Source organism: Erythrolamprus reginae, chromosome 3, assembly GCF_031021105.1.
Source record: "Erythrolamprus reginae isolate rEryReg1 chromosome 3, rEryReg1.hap1, whole genome shotgun sequence".
Lineage (NCBI taxonomy): Eukaryota > Metazoa > Chordata > Lepidosauria > Squamata > Dipsadidae > Erythrolamprus > Erythrolamprus reginae.
In genome coordinates, this window is record NC_091952.1 from 122,779,889 (window position 1) to 122,807,415 (window position 27,527).

The window sequence follows — 27,527 nt, forward strand, 5'->3', positions numbered from 1 at the left end:
CTGCAGCTGTGACTCCTTCTGCATGAGCTCAGCCACTGGTCATTCCAGCCGCAGCTGCTCTGTCAAGCTGGAGCCTGCTGCTTCCTTCAGGCTCATGGTCCTGTTTCCCTCAGAAGTGCTAGTTCCTCTCCTCCTTTGAACTAGCACCCAGAAAGGAGACCAATGGTGCCTTCAGAGTGAGCCTGGTGATCCATCACAAATATTATGAAAATACTTACAATAAATGAAAATAAATTATTGGTTATTATTTATTAAATAATACATTATTTGATAAAAGCTTCCTAATTTTATATGCCTGTCCAACCAGATCCAGTAGAATGGGTATTTTTCAGGATCTATCTCTTAGAGAGTTGTAGGCATTGGGGGTTTTCTGTTGGAGCATCCGGGGTTTACTGATTAGATAGATTTGTTGTTACAGAAATTACTAGTTAATACCATTATGGAAAAGTAAAAAGTTGAGGCTGGGTGTTAATGACTTATTTTACTGTACCAGAGTCAGAAGCCAATGAAACTTTTGATTTTGGGTTTTACTGATTAGATAGGTTTGCTGTTACAGAAATTGCTAGTTTATACTACTATGTAAAAGTTTTTTTTAAAAAAAAGATGCAATAGATATGAATGAGGGTAGTTTGAGATTTTAGTTAATTTTAGAAATGTAGTTAATGCTACATGTAGCGGAGTGAATTCATGAAGAGGTTTAATTATGATTGAAAACAGGGGTGGGTTGCTACTGGTACGTCCTGGAGGTCCGTTCCAGTAGCAGCCTGAGGATTGCGCAATTTGCGTGTGACAGCTCAGCGGTCATTTGCACAGCACCATCTTTTTTTAAAAAAAAAATCATTTTATTTTGCTTCCTGCGTATGCGTAGAAGCAAAATCTCGTGAGGGGATGTGCGTGAGAGATTTTGGCAATTTTTTGCTTCTGCACATGCATGGAAGCAAAATCCCATGAGGGGACTTGCTACGCTCGTGCATGTGCATCCCTCACAAGATTTCGATGCTTTTTTGCCTCCTGGACATGCATGGAAGCAAAATCTCAAGAGAGGATGTGCGTGCGAGCGTAGCGAGCACCAGATTCGTTATGATGAACACACAGCACACCAATATTCAGGTAAGAGTAACCCGCCCCTGATTGAAAGGACAGCATACATGCCAAAGAGTACTGATTGGTATCATCTAAGTTGTTGTTGTTGTGGGAGTATATAAAAATAGGAATTCGGGTTAGTGATATGGTCCTATGGACAATTATGGTGATTATTTTTTATTTATTATTCATTTGTCCAATACACAAATACATAGGAAGAAAAATAGACATGTAGTAATATATATAAGGGTAAAGTGAACTTAGAGGAGAGCATATATGAAAGAAAGAAAATATATATATTTTTTTTTAATTACTTGGATTTGTATGCCGCCCCTCTCCGAAGACTATGATAAGTGAGAGAAAGGAAAGACAATTGGATAGGGGACGAAAGTACACCAGTGCACTTTACGTACGCCCCTTACTGGCCTCTTGGGAACCTGGAGAGGTCAATCGTGGGAAGTCTAAGGGAGAAATGTGGTAGAATCACATTATGGTAGAATCAAAGATTAGTTATGGGCAAAACAACACAACATTCTGAATTATCAGTGAAAATCATTATTCTATCAGGTGACGTGATTCGATGGAGGGAAATGAGATGAGATACTATAGAAAAACTGATAGGCTACTCAGACACCAAATAATGAATAACTGCTTAGGCATAAATCTGTATGTTTTGAAAATACAGTTTAAGTGTAAGTTTATTGATACAAATGCATAAATATAGTCTCAAATATAAATTATGAAAACTGAGGGAATACAAAGATGGTATGAGATTCTGAATGTGGGACAAGCAGTTTCTGTTAGTGCCAAAATTGGTTGCTGAGAAAAATGAACGCTGGAAACAATGAAGGTAAAAGTGGAAATTAGAGTAAAAGTTAATGAGAAAGAAGAAAGTATGAATACTGCATGAAAAACTATAAGACAGATAAATAATCTAATAGAACAAATAGAAAGAGCACAAAGAAATATAATGTGGAAACTACCTGGAACTAAATGATATCACAAGGTCTCACAATAAGTACAGTATTTGATATTACCCTAATATGAAATAAATGTTTGATGGAATGATGAAATAAGAAAAGCCAAGATAAGAACAAATGTTGTTATTTTTCTTCCGTACAAAGGAAATTAGGGGATGCAAAAATGACAGGAAGATTAGTTTGTTACATATGCCTGGATATTTAGTAAAATTCTACTTAAAGGGATAGCAGAAATGAAAATAAGCAAAATTTGGGAGGTTTAATATAGATTTATTAGTCAGTCAGGAGATGTACAAAGCCAATTTTTGCTTTTCAGCAGATCACTAAGAAATGCATTAATTTGCAAATGTTTATTTAATGTTTAATTATTACAAAAATGACTAAGGTGAGAATTATAATAGGTTTTGTATGATTTGTTGTTATTTATGTTAACCAACTCTAATAGATATACAGGAACTACATCCAAAGTTAATGCCACAGTAAAAATACAATAACTAAAACAATATATAATTACCATGAAAAAATGAAATTAATCACAACTGCAGTTGATGATTGATTTCGGAATGCAGTAGGAGAAGTAAATGATAGTAGAGTATCCATGAGAATAAATAAAAATCTTAGCAAATGGTTTAAAACTAAACAGAGGTAAGACAATAATATCTGATACCCCTTTGGATGATTATATTTATGGCTAATCAATCAGGAATGTTCATGATTATTGGGGTTGAGTTATAGTTATACTTTCGTATGCCAATGATGTACTGCTGGCTGAGAAGTCAAACAATTTGCAGCAAATTGCAAATGCAACAAAAAGCAAGAGTCAGAAAATTACTGCTTGAATTACCAAGATAGTTGTCTTTCTGGAGTCCTTGGTGTTCTTGGAATTTGGTTGTTTGCTTGCAGTGATTTCATAAGTAACATAAATAGTTTAAGTATGTATGAGGCTTGCTGCTTGTTATACAGATAATATTTGCCTTGCCAGTTTATATACAGAGGCTTGACTGGCCAGTAAACTTACCATTCAGACAAATCACTCATCAATAGACCCATGAAAATAGGTCATATTTGCTCAGCATTCAAAAATGGCAATAAAAATCTAACAAAATAACAGGAAAAAAACCAGATAAGCAGGAGTTAACACCTAGGAAACAGTGAAGCAGAAAGCAATATCCAAGCCAAGGGACTAGCAAGGAGAAAACTACTGCCCCACCAAAACATGCAAAGGGAGCTACTTTATATAAACAAGGAGAAAACCCATTCTAGTTGGGTAACGAAATGTTGCCAGAAAGCAAGTAAATAAACTCAGAGACCACCAAGGACTTCACACTTCAACATTGAGCTACATACAAGTGAAACTCAAATAATTAGAATATTGTGCAAAAGTTCATTTATTTCAGTAATGCAACTTAGAAGGTGAAACATAATATATGAGAGACTCATTACATGCAAGGCAAGATAGTTTGAGTCGTTATTTGTTATTTGTCATAATTGTGATGATTATGGGGTACAGCTCACGGAAATCCACTAGGCACCTTCCAAATTCTTTTTCATCTTTTTCATTTTGCATGCTGCCGATCAGTTTCCGGTCATAATTCAAAGTGTTGGTAATAACCTATAAAGCCCTTCATGATATCGGACCAAAATACCTCTGAGACTGCCTTCTGCCACACGAATCCCAGCGGCCAATTAGGTCCCACATAGTTGGCCTTCTCCAGGTCCCGTCGACTAAACAATGTCATCTGGTGGGACCCAGGGGAAGAGCCTTCTCTGTGGCGGCCCCAGCCCTCTATAATCAACTCCCCCTGGAGATTCGAACTGCCCCTACCTTCCTCGCCTTTCGTAAAATGCTGAAGACCCACCTCTGTCGCCAGGCATGGGGGGGATTAATGCTCCCCCTTTTTCTGACTTCTGTATTACAACTAATTGGATTGAGTGTGTATGACTGTAGTAGATGTTTTTTATGATAAAGTATTTTAAATTAGTTTTTTATTATTAGATTTGTACTGTATTGTATTGCCGTTAATGTTGTGACCCGCCCCAAGTCGTCGTCTTCTTCTTCTTCTTCTTCTTCCTTCTTCTTCTTCTTCTTCTTCTTCTTCTTCTTCTTCTTCTTCTTCTTCTTCTTCTTCTTCTTCTTCCTCTTCCTCCTCTTCCTCCTCCTCTTCCTCCTCCTCCTTCTTCTTCTCCTTCTCCTTCTTCTTATTAATTATTTTCTTGGCACCCTCCCACAATGCACAATTATGTCTTCTGCTGAATTTCAAGTTTGCCCTTCTTCAACCTTTCCTTGTTTTTTGCTTTCCATTTTCTTTCTCCTAATTGTCCTTCCATTCAGATCCCTGAAATTTGCCTTATAAGGTTATTCCATCTAGTTAGACCATGTGAGGTATAAGGTTATTCCATCCAGTTAGATGGAGTTATTCCATCTAACTCAGTAATTTCTATAAAAAGAGGAAGAAAAATTGGAGTTTCAACTAAGTGATGTAGACTCTGTAAGGATGCAACAGTGGCTTCTCTACACATAGACACAAACCCAGACAGATATGTGGACCATTCAATTCCCAGCTGATGTGCTGAGGACTGAATCTGGTACTCAACCATGAAACATGTAGTATATTTGCTGAATGATGGTCTTTGATTTCCTGTTCACCTATACTGTACTACCTCCCGTATTTTCAAAGATTTCTACCTTGAATAGACATATAAGTCATGCCATTCCATTCTGTTATTTTGATTTGTCACTGCTTTAATATTGCAGAATAGGTCTGACCATGAAAAGGTTATATTTGATCATTTGCTTCTTTAAGAAATTACTGGCTCATGTCAGTTAGCAGTGAAACTGGAACCATGTAAATTGTACAAGAAAAATGACATGGTCATTTTTCGTGTTTCATAATGGCTCAGAGGTCATGAATCCTTAATATAGTCTTTCCTCTGAATATCCAATGGGGGATGAGCTTGGTAAATGGAAAAGGGATTACAAATTCCAATATATGAAGTTTCTAAGAGCATTTCCTCAAAGAGTTCAATGAAGCACCCAGCGTCATCCATTAACAAATATAATATATAACTTCGTATATTTGGATATTAGAGATCTCAGGTGCAAGAACTCTCATGCAAGTAATGTTCATTGTTTTTTCACTTGTAAATTGTATGACAAGCCAATTTCATAGATTTTCAAATTCACACATATTATACACATTATGAAACTTCCTGCTTTTTTCAAAGCATTTCAAATCAAATCAACTCAGTTCATCATATAAATACTGTATGATAAAAATTGTGAGTGCAATATGATTTAAAAATAAAAATCTTTCAAAACGTAATTGTGGTGTTTTGTTATATACAGTGATACCTCGTCTTACAAACGCCTCGTCATACAAACTTTTCAAGATACAAAGATTTTTAAGATTTTTTTGCCTCTTCTTACAAACTATTTTCACCTTACAAACCCACCGCCGCCGCTGGGATGCCCCGCCTCCGGACTTCTGTGTTTTTGTGATGCTGCAGGGGAATCCCACCAGGGGAATCCCAGCAGCCCAAAAACAGGCGCTTCTCTGGCAATGGAAGTCCGGAGGTGGGGTTTCAAGGGCTTTGGTGTTTTTGCGATGCTACAATTTCACTGATGCTCCCTTTGCTGGGAAACCCCACCTCCGGACTTCCGTTGCCAGCGAAGCGCTTGTATTTGCGCTGCTGGGATTCCCCTGCTGGGATTCCCCTGCAGCATCGGAAAAACACAGAAGTCCGGAGGTGGGGTTTCCCATGGAGGGGAGCCTCAGGGGAATCCCAGCAGTGCAAAAACGGGCGCTCCGGCTGGCAAAAGGGGTGAATTTTGGGCTTGCACGCATTAATCACTTTTCCATTGATTCCTATGGGAAACATTGTTTCATCTTACAAACTTTTCACTTTAAGAACCTTGTACCGGAACCAATTAAGTTTGTAAGACAAGGTATCACTGTATTTTACATAAGATAGTAAATTTGTTTTCCATGAAGCCAAAATATATTCTATAATAAGATCCTATCCATGATGCTGCAGAGGGTAGAATGCAGTTTTGAAGACTAATTCTACATTCCACTGCCAGAAGTTTGATCTTGACCAACTCAAGGTTGACTCAGCCTTCCATCTTTCCGAGGTCGATATAATTAGGACCCAGATTGTGGGGGCCATATGCTGATTCTGTAAACTGCTTAAAGAGAGTTGTATAGCGCTGTGAAGCAGCATATAAATCTAAGTGCTGGTGCTATTTTTAAACTCTATACAGAAGTGATCCCTAATCTAGCTCAAAAAAATAGCAATAACACTTAAATAATAGCAACAGGACTTAGACTTATCTACTGCTTCACAGTGCTTTACAGTCTTCTCTAAATGGTTTACAGATTCAGCATATTGTCCCCAACAAACTGGGTTCTCATTTTACCAATTTCCGAAGCACAGAAGGGTGAGTCAACCTTGAGCCAGTGAGACCCGAACTGCCAAACTGCTAGCCAAAGTGATCAGCAGAAATAGCCTGCAATACTATATTCTAACCATTGCACCACAAATAAGCACTAGGGTACCCCAAATTATGCATCTTAAAAATTATCAAGTTCTATCGATAGAGTATCTGAATAGAGAATTTGTGTGTTGGTTTAAATCTATACCTTCTTTTTGCTTAAATTATTTGTTTGGGTGGAGAAGGGGGTTAGAGAGGCAAATTAGAAATTTCCACGCTTTTTGTACCTGTGTTAACATCACATCACATGAACACACAAAGAAACAGAGCTCGGGCCCAGGGACATAATCATTTTACATGGGCCAATCAGAATTGTTCTGGATTAAATAGACATGCAACCTTCACTGAGAAGCATGAGAAAATACAGCAGTACAATTTTCCTTTCCTTTTAAAAGCACATATCTAATTACCACAGTGGAAGGATTCAATATGTAAAATAAAACCAGACACTACCACCAGCAGTATGACATTATTTTAATTAGCTATCAGGATGAAACTATTTGAATTATTATTTAAAACTGTAGACATTTAGAACAGTAATCTCAATGCTAAGGTTTATAAAAAAAAATAAAAATAAAAATGAGAAAGGCACAAGGAAAGCCAAGGCAAAATAAAACATTTTTCTTGATATATTCATGCATACGCTGTATTTCTGGTACAGTTTTATAACCTTGGAATCAAACTTGGTAGCTCTAATGATAAAATGTATTTTTTGTAAAAAAAAAAAAAAAAAAAAAGAACACAGGAGAAGAATTAGACGTCCAGTAAAATTATAAAAACAATTTTTTTAAAATTGCTTAAGTCTTTCCTAGACAGGTTTCTTTTATTATTAATAGTAATAATAATACTGGGAAAGTAACTGCAGATAATCCTGATAATAAAACTCTAGACATTAGGAACCAGATTTTGTATATATATATAATATAGCCATCAGATGTTGGGGTTAAGAAATTCAAGGCAGCTGCTGAAGTACAATCTAAGAATGAATGCTTAACTTCAAGACTATGCACCTCTTCTATAGTAAGAATAACTAATATAACAGGGAGTGAAATGAAAAGAGCTGGCAGTGTATTCCCCCACACCCACCCAGCATATGAAGCAGGTTTTCATAAGGAAGCAATGGTCATCAATCACTACCTCATTACCAACCTGTCATCTGGGCTTAGACTAAATGTATTCTGGCTTTCTGCCATACTAAATGTTCAATGAAACATCCTTAAGGCTCTCTACAAGTTCAGCTGAAGTCGCACATGCTATACATCAAAGAGGAACATTAGCGTTATCATAGCTTAATAAATAGAGCCATTCCGGCAACAAAATCCTCTGTTCTAGAGCTATCTTGCATTCCTAGTATTATGTAGCTTAAGTAGACAACCCTGCTGTCTTGCACTATGCTTATTTAATGATAAATGTTTGTAATAATAATTAGTCATACCAACACACAGGTACTTCTTATCCCTCTTGAAAAATATGTGTTGCCAAAATTTATTACAATAGGGGTGAATCATGTTGTTTTAAAAATACATCTTAGTTGTGGATTGCCAAGAAGCCAAAGACAGAATTAGGGTTGACTGAAGGAGACATGACAAATCTTTCAATTTGTTCTTGGTTTAGAATGCGGTAATGATGGTTTATTCCATAACTATAGTGAAACAATATGTAGTTTAGTGCAAAGTGTAAATGACGTATTTTAAAATTAACATACCATAGTCCTTTTCAAGAGATAGGGTTGAAAAGGATACGAAAATGCATACTGCCTCTTCCTTCACACCTAGACCCCAGATATGACAAATTAGCACTTTTAGAAAGTTAGAGGGAATCCTCCTATTCATATCAGTTAAAGTACAAATAGAATTGCATCGGACAAGAAACGAACACCCAAACACTGAGCTGGATAATAAACAGGTTTCTTTATCGAAAATTACAGAAAGAGACCTGCAGGGGTCGCTAAATGGGGCGGAATTTCCTGAACACAACATACTTGGGCAACTAATGGGTGTAACTCCTTGCTTGGTAAGGGTGAGGCATGTCCCGCCTGCACCCAAACATGTAAGCCATGCCCAGCGTGTGGGAGGGCTCACCCCCATGACTCGGAACCTGAAAGAGCTCCCCCTTCATACCGCTCCGACCGGTTAGGCAGCATGAGTTATGTAACTGGGGAGCCCGTCATCTTTCAAAAGATGCCCAAGGGAGAACACACAATTGCTACTGATATCCTTTCCGCCCCATTTCTGCCATATAGTGACCAAATGTAAACATAGAATTGCAAAACCAAAACCTATTTACAAACAGATTCACCCCCTAACCACTATACCATCTCATCCATCCAGGATGGAGAAGGCAAAAAAACCCCAATCTGGAATAAAATCTCAAGATTGCAAAAAATTCCTACTCGGCCCCCTACTGGGCGACCCCTAAAAGACAGCCTGGATTGAGTGGAGGGTGGGTGGGTGTCTGTCGAGGCAAAGAGCAGAGAAGCAAAGGGAAGCGTGGGTGGAAAGCAGCCCTTGAAATAGGCTGGTAGCCACGCCCACGCTTCCCAGCAGTCCCCGCGAGTCAATTAGGAGCTACTGGGAAGTAGCTCCAGCTGGAAGGAGGTGCTTTCATTCCTCCTCGCCTTCTGCAAATGTCGGCCAGGTGTTAGTTCACCCGGCCTCTCAATTCTGCATGATCAAAATTATTAGTTGCTTAACTATTGTAAATCTGATATAACAGTTAACCAGTTGTTAAATTCACTGTACTGTATAAGAGAGTGCCTATGATGTCAGAAATATACTGGGAAGATCCAGTTCTAGACTATATCCCCAGTCATGTAAATGCATTGGATGACTTCAAACCAGTTATTCTTTCTTACGTACCTAAATGATTGCTTTGAGGAAAAATGAGGGTGGGATATTACTTGGGCTTCTCAGCAAAACATTTTAACCTAACAATTGGCCATTGTTTAAAATATTAATTTAGAACACATGATGCTTAAGGACTGAAACAACACTTGGGATTTTAAAATGTCACTGCATTTGCTTGTATTGAATTACTTGAATAGGAGGATAATACACAAGAGAGTGGAAGAATTAAGTTGGTACTGAGAATCATTGGTTGCCCATTAGCTTCTGGGTTCAATTTAAAGGGCCCTATAAAACTATGGATTGGTATCATGATAACTGCCATACAGATATTGCACGTCCATAGAGAAAGTGGCCCAGCCATTAAGTTGATGATGGGAGAAGCAGCTGTTTCACATTTTGGGAGGAAGTCAAAGGAAACAACACTTGGGCTGAGGAACTCTAGGAGTTGAAGTTGAAGTCTACAACTCTTAAAGTTGCCAAGGTTGGAGACTCCTGGTTTAGATTAGTTCCCACTTTGCCCATTTTTGGGAAGAAACTGAAGCTCTTCCCGAGGGGATATAACAGCCAAGAATTATTAAAGACTCTTAGCTTATTGATTATTCTTTTTTTTCCTATCCCTTTTTTGGGTAGAATGTTTCTATTGCACTTGTAAGTCGCTGAAAGTTGGATTAAAAGCAGAAAGTCAGAAATCTAATAAGAAAAAGAAATCAGCAAATAATCTGTTTAATCATCTTTTCTGTGAAATTACCTTTTTCGGAACACATCCTAATGTATTCACTAGTTCTGAATTTAATATCTCAATAAGATTGTGGTAGCCAAATTAGGATGAAAAAATGAGCACGCACTTGATTTTAATCTAACTGGCAGGCATTATGATTAATATGGTTTCTTATTACAAGTTTTTGGGATGGGCCAAGATACAAATCAAAGAAATGAATAATTACTATAAGACGTTTTAAATTATCTTATTTGAATATTCTATCTTATTTCAATAAACCTCATATTGGCAGCATTATTTCATTTCACTTTAGATAGAAGTAATTACTTACATGGAAAAATCTCAGTGAATTTAATATTAATCATGCCAAAAAAACATTTCTCTAAAACCTGTGACGTTAAGAAAAGGAAATAATTTTATGGGTTTTTAAAAGAATTTGTATATTAAAGGATATGTAAAGAGTTGAAGGAGATGAAGATTTGTGGATTTGCATTTAAGTGTTTTAAAGAAAATTTTAATTTATAATATCTTTAATATCTTTGAGGTTTCCAAGATAGAGCCAGTATGGGGGCTAGGTACAGTGGTCTGGATGTTGCAGATGGTGTGGTGAAGTTGGCTGTGATCTCATTTGGATAAATTACCGATAGTTGCCAGGAGGACTTGTGGGAGATCATGCCAGCAGGAGAAGCAGTAGTGTTAGGAAAAGAATATCATTTGTGTTCGACTAGAAAATTTTTTAAAAAGTGGTTTCTAATGAATCCTCGCTACAGTTTTATCTTTCAGCTTGATGTGGAGATTCTAAAAGTAGCTATATGTATAGACATGATATAGAAAGTATATGAGTCTAGAAGGGGTACTGGTAATTAAGACTGAGTCTTCGGAGAGGGGCGGCATACAAATCTAAGTAATAAATAAATAAATAAATAAATAAATAAATTAAAAGATGTAGGGGTATATGTGATCAGTCTGTTAAACATAAGGTGAACTATGATTAGAATCACTCAGGGAAAGGTTAAGAGGAAGGAAGAGGAAGTAGAAAGAGAAGAGAGAGAGAAGGAGAAAGAAGGTAGAAGGAGGAGGAGAAGATGGGAGTGCTAGGAAATGCGGGAAAAACAGACTGATAAATAGCAGTATAAATACAAGTTAAGTCTTGATTATCCGACATAATGCCGCCCCTCTCCGAGTCTTCGGAGAGGGACGGCATACAAATCTAATAAATTATTATTATTATTATTATTATTATTATTATTATTATTATTATTATTATTGGGCGGGCTGATAGTCGAAAATGTTAGATAATCTGGAGGGTCTAAGAAAAGCCTTGAAATCACCATGAATTGCAAATGCCATAGTCATCTGCTACCTTCTGCAATGTTTCTCCATTGTCCAGTCTCTTGACTGTCTCAAGTTTCTGTTCCATTGAGACAATGACCTTCTTCCTTTTCTCCTTCCTTTTACAATGTTTGGGGGAGTGTTTGGGGGCCTGGCTCTGCACGTTGCCTTCCCCGTAATGGCTGCCATGTTTGGGGGGGGGGATTTGAGGGCAGCCATGCCCCCAAGCAGCCGCATTGTCAGATAATCCAGAATGTCGGATGACCGAAGGACGGATAATCAAGACTCTACTGTAGGTGCAAAACTAGGATATTGATTTTCTGATATATTGGATAGAAATGTATAATTATGTTTTGATATGACTTATGGTATATGCATGGATGTGTACATGGAGATTGTGAAAAAAAAAAACCTTTCAAGGATGTGGACATTTTGCAAACACTGAAGCTGATTGTAGATCTGTAGGTTTAAATCTCATCACCGGCTCCAGGTTGACTCAGCCTTCCATCCTTCCGAGGTGAGTAAAATGAGGACCCAAATTGTGGGGGAAATATGCTGTCTCTGTTAAAAAGTGCTATTGCTAACATGTTGTAAGCCACCCTGAGTCTAAGGAGAAGGGCGGCATAAAAATCGAATGAATGAATGAATGAATGCATACATACATACATACATACAGTAGAAGGAACAGATTCAACTGAACTGAGGAGGAAAAGAAGGGGGCGGAGAATCTTCCTTTGCCTACCAGCATCCATCAGTATTCATGTGGCTAGTGTTCTGTTAGTGTGTGAGAGAGTTGAGGGTGTTTGGAAACTGAAACAGTACTTGCTGTGTGAGGAAGGAGACAGGAAAGAGCCTGGGAGTGGCTTAGTTCGATTGTTATGTAGTAAAGGTGATTGCTGCTGTGGAAGGAAAAATGAAACTGAAACTCCTCTGCTTGTGTTTTGCATTTGGATCAGATTTCTTTTCAGGTAGGAAGGGGGAGTAGAACTCCTTAGCATCAGAGCGTGTTTATAATAATGTATGAAATACTAATGCTCCAATGATCATTTTAAAAATTCCTTCCTTAGTGAGCACCTAGAAGGCAAGAGGAATGTATCTGGCAAATTTCAATTTTGTAGGCTTTACGGTTCTGAAGATTTCGTGATTAATGTGTGAGTGGTTTTTGCATATACAGTGGTACCTCGGTACTCGACCACAATTCGTTTCAGAAGTGTGGTCGAGAACCGATTTGGTCGAGTACCGAATTTATTTATCCCATCGGAAATAATGGAAATGGATTTAATTGGTTCCCAGCCCCTGTTGACTCGCTGGGAACCAATTAAATCTATTTTATTTCCAATGGGATAAATAAATTCGCTACTCCAAGCTGCAGGAAAGGTGGGGGCTGCTGGAAGCAATGAGGAAAGGAGCCCCCAGAAGCTGCCATCCCGGCAGCTTCAGGGGGGCTGAGGAGCTCTCTAAGAGCTCCAAGCTGCAGGAAGGGTGGGGGCTGCTGAAATCTTGGCAGCTTCTGGGGGCTCCTTTCCTCATTGCTTCCTTTTATTACCTGTAAGCAGCTTCAAAAACTTTCTCCTTCCCTGTGGCTCCAACACGCGGCGATTTCCCTTCCAGTAGCAAGAGCGCCGGGAAGACACGTAATGAAGGGAAGCTGCTGGAGCGGCAGAATTGCTGAGATGGCTCCGTCGGCTTCCCTTCACCACGTGACGTTCCCGGCGCTCTTGCTACTGGAAGGGAAATCGCCGATTTCAGTAGCAAGAGCGCCGGGAACGTCACGTTGTGAAGGGAAGCCGACGGAGCCATCTCAGCAATTCTGCCGCTCCAGCAGCTTCCCTTCATTACGTGTCTTCCCGGCGCTCTTGCTACTGGAAGGGAAATCGCCGCGTGTTGGAGCCACAGGGAAGGAGAAAGTTTTTGAAGCTGCTTACAGGTAATAAAGGAAGCAATGAGGAAAGGAGCCCCCAGAAGCTGCCAAGATTTCAGCAGCACCCACCCTTCCTGCAGCTTGGAGCTCTTAGAGAGCTCCTCAGCCCCCCTGAAGCTGCCGGGATTACATTTCGGATAATTAACAAAATTTTCTCTGGCTGTTCGGTATCTGGATTTTTGTTCAGATACCGAAGCAAATTTTTGCCGAAAATTTTGTTCGTTATCCGAAATGTACGAGAAAGGAAGCGTTCGAGTACCGAGGTACCACTGTATATATACACACAGTGATACCTTGTCTTACGAATCCCTCGTCATAGAAACTTTTCAAGATAAGAATCAGGGGCTTAAGATTTTTTTGCCTCTTCTTCCGAACTATTTTCACCTTAGGAACCCAAGCTGCCGCCGCTGGGATACCCCACCTCTGGACTTCCGTTGCCAGCCAAAGCGCCCATTTTTGCGCTGGTGGGATTCCCCTGAGGCTCCTCTCCATGGGAAACCCCACCTCCGGACTTCCGTGTTTTTGCAATGCTGCAGGGGAATCCCAGCAGCGCAAAAACGGACAATCCGCTGGCAACGTAAGTCTGGATATGGGGTTTTCCAGCGAGCGGAGCCTCAGCAAAATCGCAGCATCGCAAAAACATGGAAGTCCGGAAGTGGGGTTTTCCATGGAAGGGAGCCTCAGGGAAATCCCAGCAGCGCAAAAACAGGCTGGCAAAAGGGGTGAGGTTTGGGCTTGCACGCATTAATCACTTTTCCATTGATTCCTATGGGAAACATTGTTTCGTCTCACAAACTTTTCACCTTACGAATGTCGTCCCGGAAACAATTAAGTTCGTAAGACAAGGTATCACTGTATATATGTGTGTGTGTGTATACCCACAAATGCACATATGTGTGTGTATACAGAGGTGGTGCCATTTTAGAAAACCATAAATTTATTCCAGACAGTGGCTAAAAAAAGAAACCAACTCATTACTGTAGTTAGGTGATTGTTTTTCTTAGTTATTCTCCTGTTACTGTGGGAATTTTGTTGGGAGATATACTTTAAAAAAAAACAAAAAATGTCAATAACTAACACTTGCCTAGATCCACGGCTGAAAAAGGTAAGGTTAAATATTTGTTACAGTAGAAAGAAAAGTAGAGATATAAACTGATATATGAAGGAACTTCATTTTGTGTTGGCAAAGAACTATCAATTATTTAAGGTGGTTTCATACTAACACGTAAACCAGGAAATCTGATATACAGTCATACCTCGTCTTACGAACCTAATTGGTTCCAGGGGGAGGTTCGTAAGACGAAAGGTTCGTAAGACGAAATATTGTTTCCCATAGGAAACAATGTAAAGTCAATTAATCCGTGCAACCAAAAAACCCCCCGCAAAAAAACGGCGTTCGGCGACTGCTGGGAAGCCGCGCGGCTATTTTAAAAGGTGACAGCTGGGCTGGGGGGCTTCCCAGCAACCTCCCGAACCCTGAACCCGGAAGTTTGGCAAAAGTTCGGGGTTTGGGAGGTTGCTGGGAAGCCCCCCAGGCCGGCTGTCACCTTTTAAAACAGCCGCGCGGCTTCCCAGCAGCTTCCCGAAGCCAAACGCCAAACCCGAACTTCTGCGTTCGGCGTTCGGAGACTGCTGGGAAGCTGCACGGCTGTTTTAAAAGGTGACAGCCGGCCTGGGGGGCTTCCCAGCAACCTCCCGAACCCGGAAGTTCGGCAAAAGTTCGGGGTTCGGGAGGTTGCTGAGAAGCCCCCCAGGCCGGCTGTCACCTTTTAAAACAGCCGCGCGGCTTCCCAGCAGCTTCCCGAAGCCGAACGCCAAACCCGAACTTCCGCGTTCGGCATTCGGAGACTGCTGGGAAGCCACGCGGCTGTTTTAAAAGGTGACAGCCGGGCTGGGGGGCTTCCCAGCAACCTCCCGAACCCCGAACCCGGAAGTTCGGCAAAAGTTCGGGGTTTGGGAGGTTGCTGGGAAGCCCCCCAGGCCGGCTGTCACCTTTTAAAACAGCCGCGCGGCTTCCCAGCAGCTTCCCGAAGCCAAACGTCAAACCCAAACTTCCGTGTTCGGCATTCGGAGACTGCTGGGAAGCCGCACGGCTATTTTAAAAGGTGACAGCCGGGCTGGGGGGCTTCCCAGCAACCTCCCGAACCGAACCCGGAGTTCAGAAAAATGTTGCCTCTTCTGACGAACTTTTTTTGAGTTACGAACTGGTGTTCGGGAGGCTGCTGGGAAGCCCCGCTGCCCGGCTGTCACCTTTTAAAACAGCCGCGCGGTTTCCCAGCAGTCTCCGAACGCCGGTTCGTAACTCGAAAAAAGTTCGTAAGAAGAGGCAAAATTTTCTGAACCCCGGGTTCGAATCACAAGTTGTTCATAAGACAAGGGGTTCGTATCTTGAGGTACCACTGTAATCTCATATTTCTTTCTTTTTTAAAAAGCTTCTCTGTTAACATGCCACAGAATTCCACCATTCACCAATTGGATATAACCAATTGGAAGAGGGAATCAAAATTCAATTTATTCTGTTTTGAAACTATATTATACCACAGCATTTTCATGGAACAGTATAAGGTTTTATATTTCTAGATGACCAAGTTGAACTCTGCGCCTTTGAGAACTTAAAGATATAAAATTTTGTTTGCACTCGTCATCTTCAGGCTGGTGCTTTGGGCTTTGTGCTAGGGTGAACATACCTGCCTTACCTCTATAAATACTGGTGGGTGGGTGTGCAGTGATGGCTCAGCAGCTGCAAGCTGTGTTGAAACTTCCTGGTGAGTTGGTGGGATAACACCTGGGGTTATTGATGTAATTGATGTATGCTGATCAGTTGATGTATGTGGATTAGGGGTGATATCCTGAGTAGTTGGAGCCTGCAGACTACTTTGATGTTTTGTAATGTATGTCTGTAGTGTAACATTCTGGATTTGGCTGCGAGTTTGTGGTCTGGTCATGTGTTTAAGGTGTGTGTCAGTTTGCTTTCTGTGTGTGTCAGGGAGGGTGCAGCAGTTGAAGGTGCTGCTGTGGTTTGGCTTCTGGCGGTGGTTGTGTTCAGTCTGTAGGGTGGGTGTGGGTTTGGATCTGGTGGAGGTGATTGGTGGTGATGTCCTGTGTTGTTCTGGGTCTGATTTCAGTTTTCCTGGCTGGGATATGTTTGTTGATGAGGGCTAGTTTCCAGATGTCTGGTAGGCGGGAGGTATCATCACCTTTATTCATATTGTGGGGGTGTTTTTCTATTTCAATGGCTTCCATGATTATTCTTTTGTTGGAGTGTTGCAAACTGACACACACCATAAACACATGATCAGACCAAACACTCCAATTTACTGATAGATAAATAGATAAAAAATGTAAAGGAAATAGAGTTTAAGTTAATGACATATAAACAAAAACCTAACATTAAGGCAATTTTCCATAGATTTGTTAAAGAGGTTGTTATGTATATTTGTAAAAGTGTTGTTTTGTACTGTCTATATGTTTGTCTACATCTTAATGTTTTTTAATGTTTTTAATGTTTATACTTAATAAAAATATTTTTTTAAAAAAATAATTTTATGACACCAATTAATGGATATACAGTATTTTCTGGTTTAACTTAACTGCTTCAAAAATACTTAAGGTCTCTATACAATAAGCACAAGGACATTTAGGTTTTCTTAAGTTTAAGAAAATCTATGCCACAGTCTTCCTCTCGCCTCCCTACTGATGGATGGTGCAATAACTATTTATTTTCTATATCATGAAGAGAAACTGTGAAAATGCTCTGAACTTCAATCCTAAGGCAAGATAAAGTGCCGGAGTAGTGTTATAGATTTCAAAGACCCTAAGCCAAGACACTGGCACAAAGACATCTGCTAATACCAGCTTGCCAAGATACCGAGTTGCCTATTAAGTAATAACATTTAGTCCCTCCAGAATAGAGCAACAGATGTGTAAGGCTCTTTCAGTTTGTTTTTGCTTCCAGCACCTTCAACATGTTTCTTCAATTATACATTACAGGAGTGACTGCACAGCAGTATACCCATAAACTCTTAACTACCTAATTCTTCTCTTTCCAAAATTTACAAGGGTCAAGATATTGCTGAAGCCCATAGGACATTAGAGTGCAGCTGTTCTTCCATATGTTCCTTAGGTTTACATCTGTTATAGAGATAACCCCAAAGCATGGTAGCTGGCATGACATGACACTATGTTTCTCCAAAGATTGGAAATCGCTTCTTTATCACACCTATGAGTTATTGTAGGATCATAACTACGTATAGCATCTGTAATTTATAATGCATTTTTGTTTGTAAGCCTTTTCTTAAATTCAAAAAAGAGAAAATTGTATACACACATAGAAGTGGAGCAATATTTTTAAAAAATCACTGAAATAAATGTTGAAATGTTTTCATTCAATGTAGATGCATTTTCCTACTATACCGTGCATTTTTCAATATTGAAGAACTTTGCATAAATGATTGCAAAAACATAACAAAGCATATTTAGCATCATGGGTGAAGCTACTTTCATGTGGCAAAATCCAATGTTAAATGAATTAGTCTGGGTTATTTTCTTCCATTTCCCAGTTTGAAAAGTGTATGCGTCTCCAAAAGCTTTTATTCTTTCTCTTTTTACCACTCTAGTGACAAGACGTTTCTTCAGGAAAGTAACACAATATAGGAAAGTTAGAAATACACAAATATGTGATATTCTCTGCAAATTTCCCACAGGAAACCTGGCATAGGTTTCAATAGAACAGCAGGAAGCTAGAACAGGTTAATCTGGGAGACGGGATTGTGTGTAAAGTTGAGCATAATTTTTAGAAATATTAGTATGATTACTTTATATGTCCTTATTCCACATATATCATTTCATTTTTGTTTAAAATGTTTTTTTCCAAATGCTTGAAATTCGAGAATGAACGTAAAACCCTTTTTAATAAGTGTGTAAATGAAATTCCATTAAAATAATGAATTGTTGTTGTTGTTGTTATTATTATTATTATTATTATTATTATTATTATTATTATTATTATTTATATTTGTATGCCGCCCCTCTCCGAAGACTGGGAGCAGCTCACAACACAAAACAGTACAAATCCAATGATAAATAAACAGTGTACATAAATTTTTACTCATTACACCTCAATGTGCAATTTTAGATCAGGCAAATTGGTTTATATAGTCAGGTGCAACTAGAAATTCTATTTATGCTTTCGACCATTCCTATTTGATAGTAGAACATTCCAGTTTAGCGATAATTCCACAAAGTATGGTAGAAATTCAAGGAAAACCATTTATATTTGAAGAATATCTAATATTTTAGTTCATTTTCAAACTAGTACTTGAAGATTAGCTGCAATTTTTAATATCTGCAAAGTACATACTGTATATTAATACCCTGGTGTGGACATCTATACAGTATCGGAAATTAAAATGAGATGTTTCTAATATCTATATTCTCAGCAATATATTCAGCCAAAACCTTATATATTCTCATTGTAGCTATTTACATCATGTATAATTTTATCAGCTCCAATTAAAAATTTCAGGTTATTGTGTAAATCGATGAAGAATTCAAAAATGTTTTGTAATGGAATACAAAACCAAGGAAACCATCAGACAAAAGAGGATGAGTCCCCAATGGAGTAATGGTCACAGGGAAAAGAAACTTAGGAAGAACTCTGCCTTATGGATCAAGCAGTTAAAACTGGCAGCGGGAAATTTCTGCTTTCAGACTTGCCAGTTATTGTTGATGCAGCCTTACAATAATTAGTTCTGTTTCCTGTTACCTGTTGAGCTAATGCATTTAAAAATATATATCCCAAAATGCAATGCAATCTTTGATGTAAGCCCTGTATACATTTATCTGGAGTTTTAACCTGTATGCTTTTTTTTTTTAGCATGCTGCTCTTAAAAATGCTAATTTTATTGCTCACAATATAATCTTTTCCAACTTCCTTCCCTGATCATACTGCAAACCAAGAATCCCTTGCCTCCTAACTTTTTACCTTTAATTTAAACTGAAATGTATTTTGTACCCATGTATTTGATATTTGGGTTAGTTGTCTAAAACTGTTAGCTCATGCTCAGAAGTTCATTATTTTAACCTCTTACTCTCTAATTAAACTGTCATTGATTAAATTGACTTGAGAGATTTAAATAGAAATGGATTTACAGGCTCTTCATTAATTCATCAATTTAGTAATGTCATGTATAGTTGGTATTCAATCACATTACAGGGAATGGGCCAGTTATCTCTATATTCTGAATGTTTCACTGCTCTATGATTTATCTGGGTGCGTGTTCAAAAGAAGGGTAAAATTTAATGGAACATACTTAGCTACAGGTTTTAATCTAGGTGGAATAATATCTTCCTCCCAAGTGTATTTGGAATACACGCAACAGAACTGTGCTCTTGGCGGGGGGGGGGGTTCCGCTTACAGGTAGTCTTGACTTACAACAACAATTGAGCCCAGAATTTGGGTCATAAGTCATTGTGATGGTAAATTGAGTCCCCACATGACCAGGCACCATTTTATTACCATGTTTAAAGACAGTTGTTAAGTGAGTCGCCAAGTTTGTTAATCAAATCGCAAAGTGGTAAGTCTGAATCCAGCTTATCCAATGGTGTTTTTGCCATTTTTGTCAGAAAATGGCAATAAAAGTTGCAAAATTTGCAAAGTTGCAATTATGTGACTATCGTGCTTCTTACAACAGAAAAGGGTAGATCAGGCATGCATAGATAGGGCTTTGAAGCTAATCAGGATCTGGCCTGGTTAATATTTGGATAAGAGGTCACTGAGATATCACAACCTGACCTTGTAAAAAAAAAAAATTAAAATCCCAGAAGGGACCAACAGAAAGCCATTTCCACACTGTTGTGAAAACTCCCTACAAGAATCCATCTATGATGGAGTCAGGACTGACCTATGAATATTCTAGTTTATTTAGCAATAGAACTTAGTACTAATATTAAAAATGACTACTTTCCATCTTTCACTTGGCCTTAAATAGATTAATGTATATACCCTTCATCTTAAACTGACATATTTCACTATTGAGAGAAGATACATTTTCACAGGAATCTAAGTTTGATTCAATACCTACATAAAATCATTTTCCTGATCTACTGTATTATGAGTACAACAGTGTTCAGTTGCCTTTGTAGAAATGGAGAAAAGCCAAGATAGCAGATAGGAAAGAAAGATGTTCATTACCAAAGAAGAAGAACAAGCAGAGTGGAATTAGGCCACACGGGACACGGGAGATTACATTTTCAATTATATTCAATTATATTATAATTCTGCAGAATTGTTGAACGTATAGAAGAAATTGTGATGGTATACAGTAGTACTCATCATGTTCACAAAGGTTGATCAGTGGAGTTTACATTTATTTCATTTTGAAATAAGAATCCTTTCACAGCCTCCACTCATCCCTCTCCCCACAATATGTGTCATTTCAGTAACTTTACACAATAAAAACACAAACATTTAAGGAAAGATACAGCACATTAAGTATAAACCCCCATTTCTGTCTTGGATGATAGATGCAAGAATTCCAACTGAGTTGATTTTATGAACCAGTTAAATGATTTGTATTCAGAACCACATTAAAAATCCCCATGACAAAGTGTACTTTTAACAAAAATACCCTGCTTGTGACACATCCTTTGCAAGTAATGTGTTTTCATTTTTCACATGTTGCATCTCATTTATTTTATTCAGGCACACATAGTTAAATCTGCAAGATACGGCAAGCTTCCAATACCCTTGAAATAATAAATCATTTCTTACAGATGTTTTTACCCACTGCAAAGCTGCCTCTCATTAATCAAATATTATCAGTTTCTATCAGTGCCCAGTCCTAAACGAGGAATGCACTTCATTCTCCCTTCTGACTTTTATTCACTGTCCAACCCTGACCTTTCTTTATTGCAGAATACTCATTTGCAAAAATCCTAATATATACTTTTAAACACAGAGCACACACACACACACACACAAACACACATCCAGTTTTGTTTACGTGTGCAATTCATTTGTTTTTCTAGTACAATCAAATACAGACATACAATCTCAGCCTGAGCTTCAACAAGATCACAGCAGAAATGCAGTTGTATTTAGAGTTAGTTATTCATTATATAGAAGGCGAATCATGTTTCATTCAGTGTTCAAAGAGTTTGTGGAGCAGGACCCATCCAAAATAAATCTATATTTCATTTTTGATCAATTATTAAAACTTCATTTCAGAAAATAGCACATATACTGAAAACGGAGTCTGCTCAAAACAGTACTTTTGAAAATGCAGGAATTAATTAAACAAGGGTCTATCAGATGAAGACTTCCTCCCACCTTCAGAATGAGAACAACAATCAAGATTACTAGATTATCAAAATCTGTCTCCTGAACTGGAAAGAGTTCTTCCACAGCTTTCATCCTCCCTCAAACCATTTCACAATTTTTAATATAAAAAGTTTTTTAAAAATCATGTCTGAGATTGTTTTGAAAAAATTGAGCAATTAAAAAACTCAATTATTTATATCTAACTGTGTAAAGTTTGCAGGCACTTTGAGGATAAAATCATTTACGCTAGATGGGCCATGTCATGAGAGCACAGATGAAACAATTTGCTGAGTAAGCTAGGACTCCTTCAAGTGGTCTTCTCTGCGATAAATTCAGATGCCTGCAAATTAGATCCATGTCTCTTATGACAATATGTGTGTATGAGACATGGCGGGAGAAAGGATATTCTTGGAGGAAGGGATGAAGTAACTGCCCCCAAGGAAGGTATATCGCTCTTCAAAAAACAAAAACAAAATCCCATCACTTAACCCACTTGTATTATTATTATTATTATTATTATTATTATTATTATTATTATTATTATTTATTAGATTTGTATGCCGCCCCTCTCTGCAGATTCGGAGCGGCACACAACAAAAACAGTACAAATCCAATACCTAAAAACACTTTAAAACCCTTAATATAAAAACAATCATGCATCTCATACAGACCATACACAAAGTGGAAGCGGCCCAGGAGAATCAATTTCCCCATGCCTGGTGACAGAGATGGGTATTGAGGAGTTTGCGAAAGGCAAGGAGGGTGGGGGCAATCCTAATCTCCGGGGGGAGTTGATTCCAGAGGGTCGGGGCCGCCACAGAGAAGGCTCTTCCCCTGGGTCCCTACAGACAACATTGTTTCGTCGACGGGACCCGGAGAAGGCCAACTCTGTGGGACCTTACCGGTAGCTGGGATTCGTGTGGCAGAAGGCGGTCCCGGAGATATTCTGGTCCGATGCCATGAAGGGCTGTATAATATATAATTATTGACACATCCATAGCATAACCTTTCTTGGCAAGATTAAGTAGGCTCCACATTGTGGATAATCTGATGGTAAGGCTGCATGCCTTCCTGTCCCGTTGGAATATTTAATATATTTGACCACTTTCAAACGTGGTAACATTCTGGACCACCAAAAAGATTTCAATGGTATTGCTGGGGGAGGACAGATTAATCTTTTAGGTATTCAAATGTGTGATTCCCCAGGGCTTATACTTCTCACTGGTATTTATTTATTTGTTTGTTTATTTATTTGTTTGTTTATTTGTTTACTTATTTGATTTCTTAATGCCGCCCTTCTCCTTAGACTCAGGGCGGCTTATATGTTAGCAATATCATTTTAACAGAGCCAGCATATTGCCCCCACAATCTGGATCCTCATTTTACCCACCTCGGAAGGATGGAAGGAGGAGTCAACCTTGAGCCGGTGATAAGATTTGAACCGCTGACAGTCAGATTTAGTGGCCTGCAGTACTGCACTCTACCTACTGTACCACCTTGGCTCATATATGTATGATTTATGGTATCATTTAACTTCTACAGGAAACCACCAAAGGACATCCTATGTTATGATTAGATTTTATCAATACGCTGATGAGCCCAGTACTACCCTGTTTTTCCCCAAAATAAGACATTTTTGATAATCAGTCCAGTCGGGCTTTTGAATCCATGAACCCTGAAATAAGTCCAAGCGCTTATTTCAGGGTTCAAAAAAAATATAAGACAGGGTCTCATTTTCAGGGAAACATGGTACATATACACTTCAAGGTGCCCATAAGAAGCAGTCAGTATCTGGAAATAATAAGGCTCTATATAAATCTGATAGGAAAACATTTTCAGGGCCATTCTCTTGATTTGCATTTCCCATTTAATATTTAAATGTTTAAATCTCCACAAAAATGGAAACAACAACCACAACAAAGACTGAACAACTCATGAGAAGTAGGGATGGGTATAGGATGGGCTCTGCTCAAGGTGGATTCTGCTCCTCACACAGAGACTGCAAAATAGAGATTTACTATGGATTTGATTGCTAGGAGACAAACAGATTAACCATATTGCTCATAAATATGGTGGACCCTTTTAAGCAACACCAAGATTCACTTTCTAATCACTTTAGAAATTGCATATGAATCATCTTGATGCTATTAAAGAGCTTTAGAACAAGAAGTTTGAAAAGTTGCCAGGTTTGTTTGGCTTCAAACATGAACAAAAGAAAAATTAATTATAAGTAAGAACTCAAAAGAATTTGAAAAAAGCTGCAAAAACTAAATAACATCTAATAAAGTTCTAAATGGATTAAGGATCCAGTTAAATTTAGAATATTGACAGAATAGAATGGAATTGGGAATGGGAATGGAAGCAGGAACAGGTTTCTTTATTAGACAAGTGTCATTGTACACACAAGGAATTTGTCTCCAGCTCTCGGTGTACATAATAAGCAACAAGTGAGAAATCATAATCATAAAATGCAATCATCATAAATGCAAACTCAGTGATCATTATGGGATACTAAATAAGCAAACAACATAAATCCTAATAGGATACTAAATAAAGACAATCAACAGATACAAACAATATATAGTCATAAGAAGTAAAGGAAATAGATAATAGGAAAGATGAAAACGGTAATAGGTAATACAGCTGGACTGGGTGGTTTGACATTCTAGGGCATGGACAGGTGTTGTGGGAATTAGCTGTTTAACAGAGTGATAGCATGGGGGGGGCTGTCTTTGTGTCTGGTTGTTTTGGTGTGCAATGCCCTGTAGCCTCGTCTTGAGGGAATAAATTGAAGAAGTTTGTGTCCAAGATGTGAGGGGTCTGTAGATACTTTCACAGCCCTCTTTCTGTCTCAATAGAAGGCAGCCGGTTGCAATTATTTTTTTATGCAGTCCTAACTATTCATTGAAGTCTGTGTTTGTCAAGTCTGGTTGCTGTGTGAAACCAGATAGTTTATAGAGGTACAAATAACAGACTCCATAATTCTTTTTTACTATAAGATTCAGGAATTAAGTGTAAAAAACCAATAACTTCTCAAAGGAACCAAAATTATTTTGGCCTAGGTTCATAACAAAGAGAAACAACTTTATGATTTTAGAAACTGAATACTAGTATATAAAAACTCTAACTATAAGGGGGGGGGGAAATACAAGCTTTCTTTTGCTGTCAAGTAAACTGGAACTTTCAAATTGACACCAAATATCATATTGGAAATATTAATGGAGATCTTTGAAGAACTGAACCAGAAACTAATAGCTACAATATCAATAGTGTCATTAATGATGTCTGACAATTTGGAAAAAAATATATTAAACAGGGAGTGGCAGATGTGGAACAAATTTTATGTGGCAAAAGTACCACAGCTGGAACTAAAAATTACAGGCCAAGAAAAAGAATTAAAAAAAAGATGCTTTATTATATAAAAGTGACTGGATAAATTTTAAAAATTAAAGGGGTTCCAATGAAAGCCAATAGATTGACTGTGGTTCCTAAATTTCTGGATAGTCTAATGTCATTACATCAGGATTTTAAGATTTCTCATCAGTTCTTGCTTGAAAAATCGGGGGGGTTGGGTGGGGGGGTGGGGGGGTTGTTTGTTTTTTAATTACATACCAATTGACAGTTGAACTTCATACGGAAGCTGGAAGTGGGTAGATTCAATCCATCAAGATGGCTTTAAAATACATTATCAGTATCTGCATTGTTCCTTTACACATATCAAAGCATTTAGATTTTAAACTTTGTTTTTAATTTATGTTTTAATGTAGATATATTTTCATGATAGTAAGCCACACAGAGTTGCCTTATGGTAAGATGGGAAGTCAATAAATTTTATGAATTAATAAATGAATGAATTTGATATCCTAGTATGGTGTTGGTTTTTTTAAAGAACATACAGGAATGAGCTTTATTTCAGTATTGGAACATTGTTTTTGAAAAAATGATGAATGCTACTAAGAATAATTATTTGAGAAGACCACAAATCAAGGATGCCCTCTCTCATTTCTCTTCTTTGCAAACTGCTAATGAATTTCCAATGCAGATGATCTCAAATCATCATACAGTACAAACTGTTGGCATTAATCAAGTTGAAATTCAAATTAATTTGTATGCAGATAACATTTTGATTTTTTTTATTTAACAAGTTCTACTCTTGCTGCTTATGTTACGATGTATCAAGCTTGATGATAAAGAAAAAAATAAGATCATTTTTGTTTATAAATGTCAACAAATTTATAGGCGAGTTTCACATATTCTTAGAATTACAACTCAAATAATTCTCTTCAAATATTTTGAAATATTTTCAATGAAAAGCTAGGTTAATTAATGACAAGAATCCATAGCTTACTTTTGAAAAATAGAATACATCTAGGCAAGTGGAGAAAAGTCAAGCTATCATTCCTGGGGTGAATAATTATAAATAAAATGATGACTCTTCATTGCTTCCTTTTTCAATCTATACTCATTATTTCTTCGTGTCTGTTTTTTTGTAGATATATTTGCCAATCATGCAAACATTCTAGATTTTATAACAGATTTTAAAATAGCTTTAAGGAAATTAAATGGCAATTTGCAGGCTTGGTTTCTATATAACTAGGTATCTGAACAGGCAAAGGAAGACATAGACTCTTTAAAAAGAGACAAATGAGGTGTATTTGTGTGTGAGATGGAATGTGCAACTTCTGGAGCAGAGAGGGAGACTTCTAGCAGCACAAAGCTTTTCTTGAAAAAGGCCTGGCTTAAGTAACTGCATGAGCTGGATGGAGGGGAGGAGATCTAGACCACACCCTAGAATTTCTCAAGATATATTCAGTAGGTTAGAGCAGGGGTGTCAAACTCACATCCTCATGGCGGCGTCTTGTAACATATCGGGACTTTTTCCCCCTTCTTTAAAATGGGTGTGGGTATGGCCAGCAGGTGATTCATCTGGCCTACGGGCTGGGAGTTTGATAGCCCTGGGTTACAACTTTAGTTTGGCAAGATTCTGTCCATTAATGTATGCAAGTAAAGGATTCAATTCAATGGGATCTCACTGTCTGATCTCTGGGCTTAGGAAAGGACACACTGTTTAACTTCCTTGGCATTCACAACAAAAATTAAAGCAAAATTCGAGCATGTAAATAGGCCTACATGTATGCAAGGTTATTTTTTATAGCATCAAAAAGACTTTTTTCCAATTGCAATATTTTTTACAACCAATCTTTTTCAAAAATGTATGCTTCCAATATTATAGAATTGGCGTGGTTTTCAAATTTCACTATAGAAAAATATCACAAGTGGTCCAAAGACTACAATGAACATAGATTTGAAAGGCCAGAACTAAAGCTAATTGAACTAAAGTTATTTGAATCTAACAGCCCAGTTTTATGTTATTTTTATCAACAGATTGGGCGGGGGGGGAGGAAGATAATAATACAAAAAGGTTTGAAGAACTACTGTTGTGAAAACAATCCAAAATTAACAAAAAGCAAAATACTCAAAAAGTCACACAATGTTTAATATGAAGGCTATGCTTGCCAGATGGAGGACAGGGGGACAAAAAGGACATCTTGTCCACCTTTAATTGGCCACCTGGCAACACTGTATATAAATCATATTATATAAATCAGAAAAAAACACCACAAAATTTGTGATAGAATTAACTTAGTAAAATTCTTGCTCCTACATTAATACGGAAGCATTGTCCCATTCATCCTTCTTATCTCTGGTAAATGTGAATGGAAACGTTAGCACACTGCACTATCATCTCCCCCACCCCCATTTTTGGATCAACCAGCAATCTCCCAACCTGCTTTAAGAAGTAATACGTGCAAGATAAATTTAAATGGCTTTTTC

The 27,527-nt window shown here is 38.1% G+C and overlaps 1 protein-coding gene across 6 annotated transcripts in view; it reads right to left on the bottom strand.

The window, feature by feature from the left end:
- DPYD (dihydropyrimidine dehydrogenase) overlaps positions 1-27,527 on the bottom strand; it is a 735,717-nt gene that overhangs the window by 423,471 nt on the left and 284,719 nt on the right. The window contains exon 11 of one of the 6 annotated variants that reach the window (XM_070746540.1): positions 166-182. The exons of 4 other annotated variants lie outside the window; for them this stretch is intronic. Coding sequence is in view for 1 of the 2 variants with exons in the window: in XM_070746539.1 (XP_070602640.1) it covers positions 4,455-4,501 (47 nt within the window). In the remaining variant the exon portion in view is untranslated. Of the gene's footprint in view, positions 1-165; positions 183-4,364; positions 4,502-27,527 lie in introns of those variants that run through there. One more of the 6 variants, XM_070746539.1, reaches the window with a different exon arrangement.